The sequence below is a fragment of the Anas acuta genome, chromosome 5 (assembly GCF_963932015.1).
Source record: "Anas acuta chromosome 5, bAnaAcu1.1, whole genome shotgun sequence".
NCBI classification, from domain to species: Eukaryota; Metazoa; Chordata; class Aves; order Anseriformes; family Anatidae; genus Anas; species Anas acuta.
In genome coordinates this window covers 24,380,923-24,399,703 of record NC_088983.1, presented here as the reverse complement: position 1 = coordinate 24,399,703, position 18,781 = coordinate 24,380,923, and the positions used below count along the sequence as shown (strand labels likewise).

Below are 18,781 nucleotides of genomic sequence, written 5' to 3'. Positions count from 1 at the left end.
GCTGCTTGTGGGGAGCGGAGAGGAGAGGAGAGGCTGCCCAAGGCACGCACTGATACATGCTCTTGCTTGCCTTTTTTTTTTTTTTTTTTTTCCTTCTTTTTACGGGAATAGATGATGTGCCCTGTCTCAGCTAATTAGCTATTTCCTCACCAGATTGTGGTGGAGGGAAAACACTGGTGGTGCCATTAAGCGAGGAGGACGAACCCTGCTCGTCATCATTCCCTGCGGCTCTTCTCTCACCAGCCCCAGAGGAGTCTTGGTGGGGCAGTGGAGGTGGTTTTGCCCTGACAGCACTGGCTCAGGGACCTGTGTCTGTGTACATCCTTGTAGGGCATCACCAGTTAACCAAGCCCCCATCCCCAGCTCAGGGAACCCCAGGTCCTGGGGACCCATCGCCACGCATCACTGCCCTGGGGTGGGCACCTCTGGTTGCCCATCCCAGTCTCATATTTTCTGGGTTAGAAATGTTGACAGGCCAGAATTTGTCCTCCTTTGCCCAAAATTTCTGAGAACCCGCTGTGGGGCCAGGACACCTATGAAGCTCTGCTGTGAGGCTGCAGGTCCTGGGGGGGGTCCTTTCCACCTGGGAGAATGGGAGGAAGGGGGTGAGGAGTCACATCTCCACAGCCCTGGCTGGGCTTATTTTTTCCTTTTTTCATTTTTTTTTTTTTTTTTAATTTTCTCAGCTCAGTCACATTTCTGGAGCTCACATCTCCCCCGACTGCCGTGGCTCCCAGGCTTTTTGCTTCCTTCCCTTCTGCTCCGGCGGCTGCAGCAGACGCTGCGAGTCTGCGATAAGTTATTCAGCAGCATTCTCCACGCTGGTCCTTGGATTTCAATTTCCACATGTTTCCCTTCAGGCTGTTTCCAACTAATTTCTCCATTTGCATAATGCCCCCCTTAGGGATGCGCTTGCTCAGCCTCTTCCCCCCCCTTTTACAAGATCATCAGAGATCCAGGCTATTAGTGGAAAACTCTCTTTAATTCTGTTGGTCCTTTGGAATTAGCCCAGTCCTGCCTCGTGTGCCTCCAATTAAAGGAGACAAAGGGGCAGGGATGCAGAGATGAGCAGATTTGGGGAATGAGCCCTGGCAAGGCTTGGGGGCACTCCCATGGGGATGAGAAGTGGGACCATGGGGGCAGGAGGAGGCTGGTCCCCGTGCCCATCGCATGCATCCAGCTCCTCGGGCAGGGATGCCCCTCACCTCTCCCGGGCACCCCATCACTTCTCTCCACCATCAGAAGCCAGACCTGGCTAGTCACTCCTAATATTCACATTTTCATGCGCCTCTCTGAGCTTGTTTTATTTTCAGCTTCTCCTCTAGGCAGCCTGACCAGAAACCTTCCATCCCCTACCTAATTCTCGTCCATCCCCGCATGGCTAGGAGCCCCCATTACCACCCTGCTCCCAATGCGGGCTGCTGGCTGGGATCTACATCGCAGTACGACTCCCCCCGAGCTGCCCAGACACCAGCTGGATGATAAACTCCGCAGGGAGCTGCAGAAACACCTCCAGCTCCCAGCCAGCTCAGCACTCCCGCAGCAGCCTGCAGAGCTCCCCTCTTCCCGCTCCAGCTCCGCGTTGTTACAAACAGCATCCTTTTCGCCTGCTCCTTTATTAGCTCTTCCACATTATAAAAGATAATGGGAACTCTCAGAACTGCTTCTGAACAGGTCTCTGATGTGCTTCTCTCCTTTATGGCTCGAGTACAACAGAAATCGCAGACATTAACATGCTTCTTTAGGGTGAAATGTACATTTGAATGACACGCAGCCGGAGGGGCACGCTGCGCCTCTTGCAGAGCCATGGGCAGAGAGGGGCAAGGAGGGTACTGGGGAGGGGGAGCCCTTTGGGGCAGTCATTGCCTTCATATCCATCCCGAAGCACTTGGTGTGCCGCTGACAACACACAAATTGTACAAGTTGTAGATGTGGATGGGCAGTTTTTCCTTGCCTTTGGATGATGGAGATGCCCCCATCTCGTGCTGCCTCCAAGACCTCCCCCCTCAGGACCCTGTGCCCTCATTCCCAGCACCCCACCCGGGGCTCTGCAAGCTGTGCCAGCCCTTCCTCTCCACCCCTTTGGTGCTCAAGCCCCCGACCTAGTGCCGAGAGCTGAGGTCTTTCCCCCTGGTTCCTCCCCCCCGGTCACTTCTTGGGCAGAAATTCCCCCTGCAAGTCTCCCCAGGGCCAAGCAGCGAGGGATGCCAGCCTTCCTGGGGCCCCGACTTGCAATTAGCGTGGCAGTCGTTATGAATGCTGGAAAGCCTTGCTGGCTCTGCCAGACACCTTTGATGAGCAGTGTCTGCAGCTTGCATTTCTCCTTGATCTTTTTTTTTTGTCTGGGATGGGCTGGTGACCATGGATCTGTCCCGAGGGGGATGCAGAGAGCACCCCAGGACCTTTTGGTTGTGTCCATGCTGTGCCCTCCTCCTTCGCTGCAGCTGAAGGGCCAGGTGCCACCCATGGCACCAAAACGAGAGCGTTGTCCCCATCATGGGAGTCCTGACACCACCCCCAGATGCCCAGAGGAAAGAGCGGTCATTGCCCGGCGGCTGCAGGGATGCCACGGCCCTGCAGCAGGTATGGGGGCACCAAGCTGGCAGCAGGATGCGGCATCGCTCTTGTACTCCTTCCATGGTGCTCCTCCTGGTCCCTGCAGGCAGCCCGCTGCTCAGTTCCCTGCTGTGGGATGGTGTCACCCCACAGCACCGGGCAGAACGGGTGTCACCGGCTCACAGGATGGCTGAGGCTGGCTGGGACCTCGGGAGGCCGTCTGGTCCAACCCCTACCCAACCAGTGCCACCTAGAGCGGGTTGCCCAGGACCATATCCAGGTGGTTTTGAATATCTCCAAGGATCCGCTGTTAGTCTGAAAAGGGAAAGAGCCTGCACAGGGCATCCAGGGCTGGGTCCTGCCGTGCGAGTAGCCCTTGCGAGCGCTGGCACCCTGTGCTCCGCAGGAAAGCTCGATCCCAGGAGGGCTGGCGGCTGGGGACGGCGCTGCTGTGCAGGTGGCAGCTACACATGGCCCCCTTTGGAGAGGTAAGCGATGAGTGCCACCACCACCCCGACGTACACGCCTGTGCCGATGGTGATGGAGAGCGCCGCGAGGAAGAGAGCTCGGCGGGAGGCTGAGCTGGCCAGGTGGAAATCTCCTTTGGAGACAGCCTTGCTGGTCTGGAGGAAGAAGAAGCACACACAGCTGTACCTTCTTGTCCCCCTGCGATATGGGTTCATGCAGCACGCACAGGGGGATGGATGTGCACAGGGATGAGGTGGAACGTGCCCCAGTCAAGCTACGTGTGGGGTGTGCAGCCATCCAAATGGCCCCCCTCACCAAAAACACGTGCAAACCCAGAGGGCCAGATCTCCTATCCACAGCGAGGAGTCTCAGGCCCGCTGTCCCCTCTGCAGGTGTCCTCTCGGTGTGGGCCTGGGGAGGCCCCCAGGCTAAGTGCTGCATTTTCTGATACCTAAATTTATCTTGGAAGTGGATCGGTTACATCGCCGCGCTCTGCAAACAGATTTTGGTGCTTTGAGTGGGCTAAGCGGGAAGCCTGCCGCTGCTCTGCATTTTTTGCTGATCAGTCTGTGTTTAAAAAGATCTCGGGCAGAATATTGTCACTCTCCTGGAGCTGTGGCTTCTGTGCGTGTTCAGTGCACAGATGAATCAGCTGCCCAGCCCCAGCCACTTTATCCTAGGAAGGCTGGGAGAGCACCAAACTGAAGAAACGGGAAGCCATTTAACGATATTTAATGGATTTTGTCAGGTTTGAGTCTTCAGTTGAAACCTATTGACACAGAAGGGCTTATGGAGCCCGTGACGGGGGCAGACGTGGGTGTTAGCTCTCCGGGCTGGAGACTTCCAGCTTCCCCGAGTGCACGGGGTGCATCCAGAGCTATTCCTAATATCTCTTGCTACTGGGGCTCAAACAGACACAGACACAGCCTGAAGGGATGCTCCTTGCCAAGACAGTGAACCCAAAGGGTAATTACAGCACAGGGAGCCAAGCGTGAGCTGTACAAAGCACATCATCACATGGTGAAGGCACTGTGCAACCCCACACCGCACACAAAAATGTGAAATCAGCCACTCCCCAGGTCCCAGGCAGTCGGAGCTTCCCCCTTCTCTCACCGGCTCTGTGCCAGGTGCTCCTGTTAGATACTTTTCCATTTCTGTTTCTATCGTCTTGATTTAACGTCTTAACACCTGTCCCCCTTCTATTCTCGGTACAACAGCATCCGTGCAAACACGGGGCGAATCTCCTGGCTCGACACGAATTATTCTGGGCTGACAGTAACGTGACTGTGAGCAGGCTCTGGGCAAAGTCCTGCAGAAGGCAGCAGCTCCTCCACGTTACTGCAGCCCGAGGGCCACCACTCTCCAGCCTCTCCTGCTTTCCCAAAGGTGCCCTCGGCAGCATCACTCCCCAGGGAAGGCAATGAGGAATTGGACACCCTGTGTAGACCCCGAACCCAGGATCTTTGGGAATCCTGGAGGAGTTTTAATTGGATGAGATCCTGCTTTGCAGCTGCTCACAGTCTGGAGTTGGCTCAGAGGGTTCAGCCAACAAGGAATAGAAACAGGGGCTAGGTGGAGCCTCACGGTGATGGGGAGACCATAGTCCCCATTGTTCCTGGTCTCCAGGTCATGGGCTACCTCCGTGCAGATGAAATCATGGTGCACGACCTCCACACTACTGGAGAAAGGGAGGGTAGGTGGAAAAGGCTGTTATCCTCACTTGGCTGGAGGGTGAGAACCTGAGCAAGGAACCAACAGGAGCCCCGGTTCCCTAAACAGCACCTGAAGGCCCAAAGGAAAAGCCTGCCCCCAAAAGCCCACATAGGAACTGGAGGGCTTGCAGCCCCGTGGCAGTTGTGGAGCCATCCAGGATCAGGATGCCCCAGCCCTCAGGGGTCTGGGCACAACACAGAGATGAGCAGGAAGGTCCCTGCAGGACCCTGGCACCAGGGCTGAGCACATGCAGGCAAGCAGAGGGGGCCGGGACATCTCTTACCCCTTGGGAGAAGTAGAAGGCAGCAATCCCCAGGGGCCAGAAGCAGCACAGCATGGAGAACAGGGCCAAGCCCAGGTGGTCCCGGGGAGGAAGCATCAGGAAATGGTCCTCGCTTTCGCTGTCACTGGAGGAGTCGCTCTGCAAAAAGGGATGAAGTCAGGGCAGGTAGGAAGGTTGGTGGGAAGCTCCAGCAGCACGTCCGTGAGCTGCCCCGTGTCCTGCCATCCACTCCTAATGAACCTGCATGAATCAGAGCCCTGCCAGAGCAGCACGCAGGGATGGAAGAAATGTCTGACAGCACCCCAAGCCCCCCAGAAGTTTTCTCCCCGACCTGGCAGGGCAGGGGAGCAGGGGCTGCAGGCACCCATCTCCTCGTGCCACCAGGCTCCTCACCATGCTGCGCCCCGAGGGTCCCTCTCAGCCCTTTCCCTCACCTCCTGCTCCACCCCGGCCCCATCACATAGTCTCACATGTTTCCTACCTGCAGGTTCAAGGGTGAGTTTCAGAAATATCTCAGCATCTCAGCCTGGTTTGATGAGAAAACCCATAGCTCAGCACATTCAGGAGCGGAGCCGCTCCTCGGCTCCCTGCCAGAGCAAACGCTGAGCTCGTTTGCTGGGGGTCTGGGATTTCCCTGGGAGATATTCTCACACTGAAATACCCTGAGCTTTGGTGGAACTGGCTGTTTGTCAGCTCAAACAAACTTAAACAAAGTGCCTTATCCCCATTAGGGACCGGCAGATCGATACCCCGCTAAACTAATTTAGAAATTGAGGGAAAGCGGCTGAAGCGGAGCGGCGATGTGTCCTGTCCTCTTAGCAATCCCATTGCTCAGATCAGCTGCCATGAGCCCGCCTGCATTCGGCCAGGGCTTTCCCGGCAGCCTGTCCTCTGAGTGATACACGGCTGTGGGGGAGGCACGGGGCTGTGGCAGAGCCGTGCTCTGGGCTGGGCAGCCCGCACTGCTGGCCTCAGGGACCTGAGAAGCTGGTGACCTCCTCCTGAGGTCTGCTGTGAGGGAAAAGGGGCTGGAAATTATAAGGAGGAGGAAGAAATCCTTGGTGTACAGAGAGTGAGGGGTGAGACAGGAGGTGGGGGGGTCTGGGAGCGAAGCTAAAGGGAAAGAAGAGGTAATGTATGCCCAAGAGGTTGGCCCAGAGGTAGCAGAGGAGGCGTTTGGTGCCGTCCCACCGCGCAGAGCTCACCTCGTACTCCTGCAGCTCCTCCTCCTCCACCTCGTAGGACACCGTTTGGATGCGGATGTCGCTTTCTACCAGGCGTGACCCTTGCGCCTCGTGCCCGTCGGGCCCTTCGGACGGGGCCTCTTTGCTTTCCGTGAAAGTGGTCTCGCAGCTCTCCGCCTTGCTGTCCTTGGCCTTGAGAGCGGTCTCATCCTTCACCAGGATGAAGTTGGGGCCGTACAAGGCTTCGACAGCCAGCTGCAGGGAGCTGGCGTCCAGCAGCTGGTGAGTCCTGGCACCGCCCGTGTTCTGGAAGATGTAGGAGTAGAGTTTCCCTTGGCAGCGGTGGCTGGGGTAGTCCTGGCTGTGATGCTGGTGGTAGGAGTAGGTGCCGCGGAGGTGCCCGTGGGCCTTGGCCAGGAGCGGGTCCTGGAGCTCGCGCACGCTCTCCATGCTGCGGGTGGAAGGGGAGAGCGATCCTGCGGGAGCAGAGAGAGTGGGAGGGAAGAGCTGGCACTGCAGCGAGGCACGGCAGCCCAAACGCCTGTCGCCCATGCGGAGCCGATGTCACGGCGAGGCTAGCGGGAACAGAAGGATTTGGCGAGGCTGGGGAAAACAAGGGCCCTCCCCCCCCTTTTCCCCAGCTTGAATGCTATCTCAGCAAACTGAGCATCTCCTCGTCCCTCCCCAGCAAGATAAGGATGCAGCCGTGCGACAGGAAGCTCTGATTCAGGCTGGATTAAGACGAGGATTTGCTGTATCTATAATGCATCTCGAGATGGCCACGCACAGCCTGGCAGGGAAGGACTTTCTGTATCTTTTGTGCTGGCTCCTAATTTGTGCTGCTGCAAGGCGTAACAGCACTGAAGTAGCTAAGGGGCTGACATCCACGTGAGGGGCCCTCCTGAATTCCCAAAGTGGAGGCTGGCATGGGGAATTACAGCCCTGTGGGCATTACGTGCTCAGCTAATGGCCTGCATGGGCACAGGCTGATTTTTGGGGCTGTTTCACAGCCGGGCTAGGGCTGGGACACGAGGAGGCAGCAGTCAAGGAAAGCCAGGATCCCTCAGCTACAGATGTCAACACCAATTCCTGCCTCAGGAAAATTCCCCTCCCTGCTCCGTTCCTCCATTTCAGAGCACTGAAACACCTCCCTGCTTCTTCTCTTTTTTTTTTTTTTTTCCTTTTGGCATGAAAATTTCTGAGATGAAATGTTTCAACCCAGTTTCTTCCGAGGAGCGTTTGCTATTTTGGCTCTCCAACCCACCTTGGCACAAAGACACTGCGTAGTGAGATACCCGAATCCCCCAGGAGAGAGAGAAACGATCGCCCTGTGCTCCTCAGCACCCGAGCACTGTGTTTTACAGCCACTCTCTGGCACCTTCCCGGCTCCCGGAGCGTGCCACCCTCTCGCCTCGCAAGCCCAAAGGTTGCTTCTCCTCCCCAGAGACCTCTGCAGCTGCTTCCTCTGCAGGATGCTGCGCGGCAGAGGCACGCTGCCACCTGCTCCAGGGCTCCCAGTGGCGCACCAGCCTTTCTGACGGGAGGTGCATCACCTTGGCTCCAAACCAACCCTCGGGAGGAAAACAGAAATGAAGGAGTTGGAGCCGAAAGCTCCAGGGAGTGAACAGCCCAATTGCCTCCCAAGCGGTCCTGTTCCCCTCGGACAAATTCTGCCACAGTGCACGGGTTTGAGTGCTGTAGCCTGTTGTAAATGTCCTCGCTGATGGGTTTTGTTTTGGCAGCGGTCGTCGCATTTTGGAAAGCTGTTCAGGAAAATGAAGCCATTCAAAAGCACTCCTGCATCGCTAAAGCACTGCGCATTTTGGCGAGTGCCCTCCACACCTCCCTCCCCCAAATCATTGTCTGCTCTCCTCACCCTCCCACCTTACTAATAAAGCACTCAGTGGCTCCTGTGGCAGATGGCTGCGAAGTATTTTCCCAATATTTAAAGGCGATGCCTATTGGTACCACAGAGCATTTTATTTCCTGCACAGAGCCAGATAAATGCGCTCAGAGCACAAAGCCTCCTCCCTGCTTCCAGGTGAGGAAAGCACGAACATCTTCTTTGCTTCCCTCAACATGCAGATTAGATTTCCGATGAAGTATATTTCTTTTTTAATGAAATGATAAGAGCTGACCAAACCCTGAGCATCCCTCGAATGTAGGAGCCCAACCTGGAGCAGAACACCTTGCAGCAGGACACCAAGGACCAGCAAGAGAAAGCTGGTGGTTGTGCTGAGGCACCAACACCTCGTCTCCAGAAGTGTTTCTGGCTCTGAACCGCGATAGGGAGGGATGGCAACCTGCTGGGATCCGAGCCCAAATGTGCTGGGAAGCAGCCGCAGCCGGGCTGCGGGCAGGCTGCCGGCAAGAGGATGCTGCAGGCGTGGAGGATGCTGCCTGTCATGCACCAGGTCGTCGGCACCGATTTTGAGGAGGGAGAGAGGTGTGTGGCAAAGCTGCTGGCTCACAGCTGGCTGGCACTCAGCACATGGGCTGAGGAAAGAAGGGCCAAGAGGCATTAGGAACCCCAAAAGTGGCGTGGGAGAAGGCAGGGGGTGCTCAGGGTGTGTGCTCTGAAGCGCACGACCTGGATGAAGTGGGGCTGCCACCTCCAGCAGGGGCTGCAGGAGGGGTCCTCGTGGCCACATGGGGAGCCCAGAAGAGCAACTCCTCTCTCTGGGAGAAACATGGGGTGATAACGGAGCTGCTGGGACCAGGAGGAAATGAAGAATGAAGATCTCACTGCCATTCTCATACAGATGCAACGGAACCACGAAGTGCAGATGTAGCACCCAATCCTGGCATTGGGCTGACCACACGCGTCTGCAGGGCAGGCTTGTACCATGCACTGGGCCATAAAAACACTCATCGTGCAGCCCAGCCCCACGCCCCAGCCCCGTGGCTGGCGCAGGTTGGCGGCGCAGCCCTCGCTGGGACCCTCAGTGCAGATGCTGGCCACGATAAGCCCAGTTAATGGTGAATTAAGTAGCTGTGCCAGGAATCAATCATCGTCTAATTGCCCTGTCAAGCAAACACTCTGCCTGGCTTCCCGGGCTCATTAGGAGGTTGGGGTTTCTTTGCACGTCCCCAGGCTCCTGAGCGAGAAGGTCAGCTCTGCCCGGCCAGAGGCTGTCCCTTGGGACCAGCACCCCGCAGGCTGGCGTGCTCCAGGAGTGATGCTCGCTGTGCTGCCATGTCCCTGATGGGTCCGAGGGCAGGGGACAGCACAAACTGCTGGGAAGCAGCATCGCAGAGAGGTACAGCTGCTGTGGCCCCAGGACAGCAACGGTCCCACTCCTGATGGAGCAGGGACATGGAGGAGATGTGGCCGGCACCCTTCCCATCACAGCTGTGAGCCCGCAGGGTCAGGTGCAGCTCGAGGGGAGAATAAAAACCCTTTTATCAGGCCAGCAGGCATCGCTGCAGAAAGCAGCCGTGCTCCGGCTGGCGGAGGAGGAATGAGGAATGAGGAATGAGGACACGTGGCGGCAGCCGTGGCACCCAGAGGAGCAAAGGGGCACGGTGGGGGCAGCGGTGGGAGAGGATTGACACGGAGCCAACAGGCACGGGTTAGAGGGAGGACAGCTGAGCGTGTTTGTGATGGGAAGCAGCAGATTCACAACTTCAATGCAGCCGGTTTGATGGAGCTGGAAGGGGTGAGCTGATCTCGCACTCGTCTGATCTCCTAACGCGTACAGAGCCAGGGCCTCGGCAGCGGGCTCCCGGCTCCAGCAGAGACGAAATTGCTGCGAGAATTGGGACGCAGTGGGCTGCTTCTCAAGGCTGGCGAGTCAAATTGGGCAATTTCCAGGTGGAAGCCGAGCCTTTGCTCTCCCTGGTTAAAACGTTTCTCTGCAGCAGCGCTTCCACCCCGCTGCGCTCAGAGCTCCTGCGCCGCTCCTAACGGGGAGCAACAGCACATCCAGCCCCCGGGGCGCTTCGGCAGCAGCGACCCCAGCCCCTAAACCTCTGGAAATTAACTCCGGCCGTGAGCTCCGAGCTAGGAGAAGGGGGCTGCCCTCCAACCCCGGCTGTCCTGTCCCCGGGGGGCCGCTGCCACCGCGTCCCCTCGGGCCCGGCGTTTGGAGAGGTGGCCGCTAGATGTCCCAGGTGCTCCACGCAGCGCGGGGGCCGGGGGAAGGCACAGCGTGGAAAGGGACCGGGGGGGTCCCCAATGCGTGCCCCGGCTGCGAGGGGGGGGTTCACCGAGCTGGAGGGCGGTGGGGATGGAGGAGGACTGGAGGAGAGGGGTGGTGGTGAGACACGCGGCTGTGTGGGCGGCTAGGTGTAAAATTAGCACGTCCGGACTCTCTCCGTGTCCTTTTTTTCAGCTGGAGAGACACCAACAAGTAAACAAAGCTGCTGGCAGGAGTTCCCGCAGCCTGACTCGGGGTGCGGGGTGCGATGCGCTGCAGCCTGTGGGGTGGCTGCCCAAGGGGTGACCTGGCCGGCAGCATTGGGCTGGGGAGGTGGCCAGGACAGGATCAGGAGCCCTGGAGGTGCCGACAGCCACGCTGGGACCATCAGCTCAGCCCTGGGGACTTGTGCACTTGCGCCCACCCAAGCTGCGGCCCCGCAGAGCGCTCAGCAGCCAGCCCTGGTGAGCAGCGGGAGCACTCGGTGCCCATCAAAACCGATTGATAGCTCCCACCGGAGGCCTCTGTGCCTTGCCACACGTTGGTTTGATGGCCAAGAGGGATTGCTGGGGGAAAGCACGGGTCAGCGCGATGACTCCAGCGCGGGGAGGCTGCCGGGGCTGTCGCTCAGCATCGCCAGCCCTTGGAGGCACCAGCCCGCCAGGAGAGCTCGGCCACACAATTCCAGCCCAGAATTTCCAGGGGAAAGCAAATTCCCATCCTGCTGCAACACCCAAATCACCAGCCTGGAAGAACATCAGCCCAGGCTGGGGGCAGGCTTCAAGCTCCCCTTACCCAGCTCAGGACCACCCTCAGGAAATATTGTGGCTGCTGCACGCGAAGCTGCCTGGAGAGATGGGTACTGGCTCCCAGCCCTCAGTGCAACAGCCTGCCTGGAAACACCCGTGTGTGTAGGGCTGCTGAGAACCAAAATTACGGGGCCTTGTGCCTTGCAGAAGCTCGCAGCCTGAAGGCAGACCCGTTCCTTGCCCAGACCAGGCTCCCTGCATGGGGTGCCCGCATGGACACCAAGCCCACGCTGCCAGGAGCAGCTCACGGAGCTCCCCCAAGGCTCTCTGATGGCCAGGGTGTTCTTGCTGCTGCTGGGAGGCACACAGAAGCTTGTGCCTGTGGATTGTAATTTTACTCATGGCTGGTTTTCCTACGCTAGTGGTTACAGTCTTCGGTTTCCCATCACATTTTCCTCATCACTATTTATACCTAGCACTGAACTGCACACGGTGGGTATCCCAGGTGGCTCCAAGCTCCTCTCATGGCTTCTTCCATGTCACCCTGTGCTCCAGTCCCACCATCTCCACTTCAAGGCTCTTTTCCTTCACGTCCCCCAGGCCATGGCACCCTGAGGTGCTCCCCTGGCCACAGCCTGCCACCCAGAGCAGGAGTGACCTGGCAAACATCACCCTGCTTTCCTCCAGGAGAGAGACCTGAACCCCAGCTTCATCCCGAATCTCCCTCCGAGTCTCCCCTCTGTCAGCCGAGGCTGGCAATGTAAAGCAGTTGTTCGGGGCTGCTCATTTGTCTCTGTTTAAAACATATACGTACAAATGATTCATAACCACCCTGAAGGCTGGTGCATGCCATCACCTCCCTTCCCCACCGTCCTGTTTATTTTATCTGCCTTCATTCAGCTCAGGGCTATTTCCACCCTGCTTACTGTGGCCCCGTTCTCCTGGGGCATCCCCATGCCCCTGCACACTTCAGATGTTTAATTCATTTGCCAATGAGCTGCTCTCCCTTTAAAAAAATGAACTTACACTCTGGGCACGGCACATCTCTAGCTTATTTTTCCAACCCCTAAGTTTCCAAACACGGCCTGTGCTGATCGTGGGTGCAGCCAGCTGGTCTCCAGCAGAGGAAGAGATCATTCCTGCTCCAAACAAGCCTCAGAGGTTAGGCTGTCACCCAGGTGCAGCTCTTGCTGGCAGCTCTTGCTGGCCCTGCAGCCCCCTGGGGCAGCCAGGAGCATCTGCAAGGGCAAAGACACGCAGGGCATGACTGCTAGGTTACCTGCCATGGGGCTGGAAAGAGCCGATGAAAACCAATGTCATGTGCTCTTTTTAATGAGAGCACACAATCAGGACTCTGTCAAGTCCTGACCACGGCTTGCTGAGTGGCCCCCTGAGCTTGCCCTTGCCTTTGCTGTATCCATGCTTTCCCTCTCTTTCTGGCTCATTGCTCTTCCCCAGGCTGGATTTAGACCAGCCCTTCCTGGCACTGCACTCAGGCTGCACCCCTAAAGCTGCTGTCAGCATGCTCCTGGCATGTCCCTGCTGCATGGGGACAAGCCACAGCCCCATCCATCTCACCCTGCCTGGCATCTTGGGGTCTGTGGGGTCTGTGGGGCATTCGGGGAGAGCCCAGCCCCGGAGCTCCACCACAGCTGGGGAGGCTCGACCTGGCCCCACGGGGCTGGGTGGAAATTGTCACGCAATCATTTGGTTCTCCAGAAACACAGCCTGGGGACAAACCCTGTGCCTGCCTTTGTTTTTCAAGAGAGAGATGAAACGTTTCGCTCCAAAGGGAAGCTGTTGGAAGCGAGGCACCTGAAGAACACAGGAGACGAGTGCAGCTTTCCCCTCCAGGCTGACCAAGGCATTTGGACTGCTTTGCTGCCTTTTGCGCTTCACTAAGAAGCAGCAGCAGTAAGACTATTTGGAGGAAATCTATAATGGACTTTTTTTTTTCCTGTCTCAATGCTGTGGCTTGGCTCTTCAGCTGGAAAAGTCAATCATTTGCCCATCACTAATTCTACAGATAGAGAAAAGCTGGCTCAAGATCTGGCCTAAAATAACCCCCTTGAACTTGTACCACGAGCAGTGCCTGCCAGAATCAGGCCCAGCTTTAGAAAATAGGCAGAAAAGAGCAAAAAATCTGCCTGATTCAGAGCAAATGCCTGCAAGAGAGCTAGAAAACAACTCCGGGCATGGCTGTTAAACAGGAGGGAGGGCAGTGGTCAAGGAGAGGTGAGAGACCTGGGGAAGGGGCACGGTGCTTCAGTGTCCGGAGGGTCTGATGCCAATGCGGTTGGGGGCAGGATGGGCAGAGCTGTGGGCTTCACCTCGTCCTCCCCCACCTCAGAGGGCAGGGAGGGGTTTGGTACCAGGCAAAAGCCGGGATTTGCTGTACAAATTCACCGCGCCGGAGCTGCAGCAAATTACTCATTCTTTAATAATCGTGTTTATTACCTGCCTCTGATGGTGGTTCAGGGAGTTGAAGTGAAGCCGATTCAGCTCCCCGAAGCTTTCGGTCTGCCAGCCATTTTCATGACACGAGAAACTTTTGCCGGAGAAATGCAGCCACTACATCTTTGATTGGGTAATTCCTGCTCCTGACAGCCTACAAAGTAACCAGCTATTATCCCCAGGGGACCGGGGCTTTTTTTTTTTTTGCCTTGTGTTGTTGCAGGCAGCCTCAGACCCCGCTCCTCTGCTTAGCCCTGTCATTTACGTAGTGCTACCTTCCACTCGGGGTCCTCCTGGGGAAAAAAAAAAAGGTTTCTACCGGTGACAGATCCTGAGCTGACGGAAAGGCGATTTGTTTTCCAGAGGCAAAGCAACCCGGCAAAGTGGCTTGGTGGCGAAGAGGCTAGGTTTGGCGAAACCCGCAGCAGCTTTGGAGAAGGAATCATAACCAGGCGCTGCTCAGGCACTGAGAGCTCTCCCCTTCCCAACTCCTGGGCTCTCGGCTCTTCCCCCGGGCACAGGCAGGCACAGGGGCACCGGGCGGAGGTGCAGCTCCGGCGGGGCACGGGGCGGCCACGGCTCCCCGCTGCCCACGGCTGCAGGAGCGAGCCCCGTCCCTGCCCCTGCCGCTGCCCGGGGGTGCCCGGGGGGAGCCGGGGGAGGGTCTCGGGGGGCTCCGTGGGCTGGGCAGGAGGGCAGGCAGCCCCCAAGTCCTGCGGGCGGCCGAGCTGCCTGGCCGGGAGCCCCGCAGGCTGCCTCCCGTGCACGCAGCAGCGCAAGGTGCCATTGCAGCTCCCGTGCCATAGCTGGCCTGCAAAACTTTTCCCGAAATCCTGCCATTTCGCCCCCCCCACCCGCCCCCCGGCCCCAGCAGCAGGCGCTCCCTCCCCGGCTGCCCGCTGCCCGCTTTCTGCACCTCGCAGCCCCCCGGCACGGCCCGACACCCCCCGCCACCTTCCTCATCTATTCCCTCCGGGACCCCCCGTCCCCTCTCCATCCCCACCCTTCCCCCCCCCAAGCACCGCCAGCTCCCCCGGCTCGGAGCCCGCTCCCTTACCTGCGGGGCTCAGCCGCGAAGTTGGAGCGGCGGCGGCGGGGCGGCGGCGGGCATGGCCGCGGCGGGGGGGGCCGCGCTGCGGCGGGGCGAGGGCTGCGGGGAGAGGCTCGGGGGGGCTCCGGGCAGGGCCCTCGGGCACGGCCGGGGGGGCGCCGAGGCGGGCACGGAGCCGGCCGGGAGGCGGCGGAGCCCTCCGGTGGCGGCGGCGGCTCCGCGCCCCGGTGCGCCCGGCGGCGGAGCGCGGCCGGTGCCGTTCCCCGGTTGCCGGTTCCCTGTTCCAGGAGCCTCCTCCCGGCGCGGCTCCGTCCCCTGCCGCCCGTTCAGACGACGAGGCTGGAAGTGGCTCCGCTGCCTCCCGCTCGCTGCCTTCGCCAGGGCGCAGCGCTCGGCGCTCCCCCCCCCTCTCCAACCCCAGCGCCCGGGGGGAGCCCCCGGCAAGGCGGAGAGGCGCGGCGGGCAGGTAGAGCTCCGGGGGGGGCTCTGCTGCTGCGGCTCAGCCCGGGGTTTTCCTGCCCTGCCCCGCGGGGAGCTGCCGCCCGCCCGCCCGGGGGTCGCCCCGCTTGGCGGAGTTAATCCGGATTCGCATCAGCGCAGCGCGAGTTGGCACCCGGGCCCTGGCAGCCCGTCCCTCCCGCAGCCCCCCTCCATCCCCGCGGTGCCCCGGGAGCTCTGCTGCTCCCCGCCGCTCCGGCAGCTCCCCGAGCCCCCCTGCTGTCTCCCTACTTGCTCCCAAACTCCCCAAATCCCGGCTCCTCCCCGGCTCAGGGGCACCCAGCAGCGTGACGGCTGTGACAGCAGTGTGAGAGGCTGAAGGGTGGCCCGGCTGGGGCACCTGGACCCCCCCCAAGAGGGGTCCAGGAACTGCAGAGAGCCTTTTCCAAAACCAAAGGGACTGGCTGGATGGTGCAGGCTAAGCACAGCACCTGGGCTTCGTGTCCTCACAGTGAGAACCAGCAACAAGTGTCACAGCCCCGCGCCTGGCAGCTTTCAGCTCCCTGGGGGCAAACCAAGTCCCACTGTCTGCATCCCCAAGCAGCTCCGGGAAGGATGCGAGCCCAGAATGCCAGCCACAGGCTGGTGGCTGCAGCCAGGGGACTGTCTTCCAGGGTGACAGCTGGAGCACAGGGTTGCTATTATTAATACAGGGATCCCCAGGGGAAAGTGCTCCTGTTGGCCAGACCCAGCTGGCATAGCTTCAGGGGGGTCTCCTGCACAGCCTGCAAACCCCGAGAAGGAAATAGTCCATGCAGATGTTCCTAGGGAGCGGGACAAATGGGAAAGGGCTCAGCATGCCACAAAGAGGTTGGGGTGGGCTGCTAAAAAGCAGCCCTATGGCATCTCTGCCATCAGAGGTCTGCCACTGCCGGTTATACAGGGACTTGCTGTTTGCTGGGACAGTTTGGTGGCAGCGACCTTCCCAGGGTGACAGCCCCAGCCAGGGTCCCCCTTGTGCCTCCGGGAGCTGCTGGTACCAGTGGGCATGCGCTCCGCTGGAGCCCAGCCTGCCGCAGGCAGCCCTGCAGTGTGCCTTGGTTATCGGCCCCCGCGCAGCCACGGTCAGCCAGCACCTGCTAATTAAAGGCTGACAAAGAAGGCCAGGAAGGAAAAGCCTCATCACACATGGACAGCCCTTCGGCGAGGCCTGAGGGGCTCGGGGTGGTGGGAAGCAAGTCGTGAGCTTGAAACCCTGTCTCTCCATGCTGTGGGGGTGCCTGAGATAAAAACTTGGTAGCTGGATGAAGCCTCTTGATCCACGGCTTGCCAAGGCCCTGGGAGCTGCCGTGGCTCCACGCGATGCCGAGGTGCCGAGATGCCCAGCAGGAGGACGAGCAGGAGAGCGGGGAGGATGGCTGATGGGTGGCAGTGCTGTCACCGCCGGCGTGCAGGCAGCTCTGCCCCCGCAAGCAGCTTTCGGCAGCTCCGTCCTTCACACGGGCCGCGCACAATCGCTGGATTAAAATGCAGGCGCGGCGATTAGCTGGCTGGGCGGGGGATTAGCCCTCTCCAACTTTACAGGCAGCACTTAGCGGCGGAGCTGCAGCTCTGCTTCTCCTGCTTTAGTGACGATAAGGTGACATTAGCATCCCCAATCAAAGCCTCGCCGACCTCAGGCGGCTCCGGGAGAAACGCATGCATGCGCTTGTATCAGAGGACATGCTTGTGCTTAGGGAGGTATGGTGAAAAACAGCTTAGGCTGTGTGGTTTTGGGGTCGTTGTTATAACAGCAGCCACCCGGTCCGTGTCAGAGTGGGGCAGCATCCCTGGGATGTGACACGAGCTCTCCTTGTGCCCTCCTGGCTGAAAGGAATGTGTGACCCAGAGGAATCGTTCAGGAATGAGCCACCTCCAGGGCAGCGAGGAAAAAAGCACCCATGGGAAACCTCCCTACCCGGAGAGATAAAAGGGCCAGAATTCAAGGCAGAGGCGGCAATAACACCCGGAGTCTCCTGCTCGGCTGAAAGTTGTAGCTAGATTTATGCATCCACTGGGGTGAATGAGAGAAAAATGGATGTACAAATGGCCCCCCTCTCTCAGCTGCAGGCAGCAAGGGAGACCTCTGGCAAGAACCCATCCAGCAGAAGGAAATGAGATCTCATTACATTAAATATTAGCCGACGTGTTATCACATTGGGCTTGTTATACCAGCTAAATGATGCCTCTCTTCAAAAAATAATTACGAAAACGTTGCCGTAGACATAGAATACGCGAGTAAAAGGCTGTGCTTGTGTTTCAGAGCTGCCTTGCACAGGAAGGTGGGTTTTTGTTTTTGATTATGTTCTATCAAACATTCAAAACTCACTGCCAATATGTCCTGAGCTTCGCAGGCTTCATCTAGCTACAGACATAGCAACAGATAAATACGCCACGACAGATTTGGTAACACTCCTTTATTGACGGCCAAAAACCAGATCACTTTATGCGGAGAGCCTGAACTCCTGCCAACCAGTCACGAGTGGCGAGGCGAGACGGAAGATTTACCGCCAGACAGGGACCGAAACCACTAAAACCCCAAATCATTGAGAGGGCTGCGCCAAGGTGAGGACTCAGCTGCAGAAAAGCAGAAGGAGAAAGCGAAGAGGAGATGAAAAGCAAGCCCTGCTCAACCAGGAGGCGTCAGGCAGGGCCCGCGGTCCGAGGGAGCAAGGCGAGCGGCGGGGCTCTGCACATGCGTCCGCGGGGACTGGGGCAGCACTGAACAGATTAGCTTCTATTTGCAGCTATTAAAAATGATCAGATTAGTGAAAGCTAGAACCGAGAGAGGAGCTTTGGAGGGATCAGCCAAACCTAATTAATTGGGCAGCGTGATGGGAGAAGAAATTAAGTGTGGACAAGTAGAGGGTGAAGCATATTGGAAGGAACAACCTCGGCTTTTCATAATCGCTAGTGATTTCTAAATTAACTGGAAGCATTAAGGGAAGAAAGATGTGGGTGGATCTGTGGACAATAGAGTGAAAACCATCTGGTTAATGTACAGTGGTGAGGAAAAAAAACACAAACGCGCTGTCAGATTGCTTTCATAAGGGGATACAGAAAATAATAAAAATATTACAGTACTGTGTTGATAGTGACTCAGCTGTTATGGACGAGTTCAGTTTTTCAATTAGAAGACAAATTCAGATTATTTATGATGAAAAATACAGTAAAAAAAAAAAAAAAGAGTTTTGTGTAGAAGCGAAGTGCCTTGGGGTGTAGAATGAAGTTTCTAAGCATGCACGGGGAGATCTGGCCATTTTGCAGGATGCAGTAAGCCAGATGCAAGCTACAGGTCCCTGAAGAAATGTGGCACCCAGCATCAGATTTTGTCATGCCTCTAATACCATTAGCACCTGATAACGCAGATGCCTCAAACTTAAAAAAAAAAAAAAAGCAAAAAAAAAAAAAAGCTGAGGAAAAGCCTGCATCTGTAATATATTTGAATATCTTCCTTTTGGGATTAGCATCGTTCTCCTCCCTCCTGGTAAGAAGAAATGTCGGCTGCTGCCAAACCAAAAGCGCTGGAGCACAGAGGAGCCCTCAGGGATGTCCCTTCGCACCCCCTGGTCCCCACCAGCACCTCGAGGGGTCTTGGGGAAGCGGGGCTCGTCCTGCTGCGGTGCGGGAGCGGTGCTCCTGCTGCCTGCTGCCAGGCACTTTCCTTCGGCAGATGATTGATGGAGGAAGGCGGGTGCCTTTAGAAA

General features: G+C 58.0%; 1 protein-coding gene across 4 annotated transcripts; it reads right to left on the bottom strand.

Moving 5' to 3' along the window:
* Window positions 1–638: 638 nt before the first annotated feature.
* Window positions 639–14,735, bottom strand: SYNDIG1L (synapse differentiation inducing 1 like). Of its 4 annotated transcripts, none has more exons than XM_068683241.1 (4): window positions 14,604–14,735; window positions 6,226–6,680; window positions 5,021–5,158; window positions 639–3,179 (listed from the first exon to the last, which is right to left on the bottom strand). In XM_068683241.1, the coding sequence occupies exons 2-4, from the start codon at window positions 6,652–6,654 to the stop codon at window positions 3,021–3,023; spliced, it is 726 nt and encodes a 241-aa protein (XP_068539342.1). In that variant the 5' UTR covers window positions 6,655–6,680; window positions 14,604–14,735; the 3' UTR covers window positions 639–3,020. The 4 variants fall into 4 exon arrangements, with proteins under 4 accessions (XP_068539342.1, XP_068539341.1, XP_068539343.1 ...); XM_068683240.1 differs by having other exon boundaries at window positions 6,226–6,779; window positions 14,604–14,721; XM_068683242.1 differs by lacking the exon at window positions 14,604–14,735 and adding an exon at window positions 13,550–13,822.
* Window positions 14,736–18,781: the final 4,046 nt, after the last annotated feature.

Bases quoted from the DNA above. Each gene is read 5' to 3' on its own strand.
- SYNDIG1L (XM_068683240.1), bottom strand. From the start codon at position 6,756: ATGGGCGACAGGCGTTTGGGCTGCCGTGCCTCGCTGCAGTGCCAGCTC. The intron at 5,159-6,225 runs GTGAGCTCTGCG...CCCTTTTTGCAG, and splicing joins AGGAGCTGCAGGAGTACGAG to AGCGACTCCTCCAGTGACAG. The intron at 3,180-5,020 runs GTAAGAGATGTC...TTCTTCCTCCAG, and splicing joins CCTTCTACTTCTCCCAAGGG to ACCAGCAAGGCTGTCTCCAA.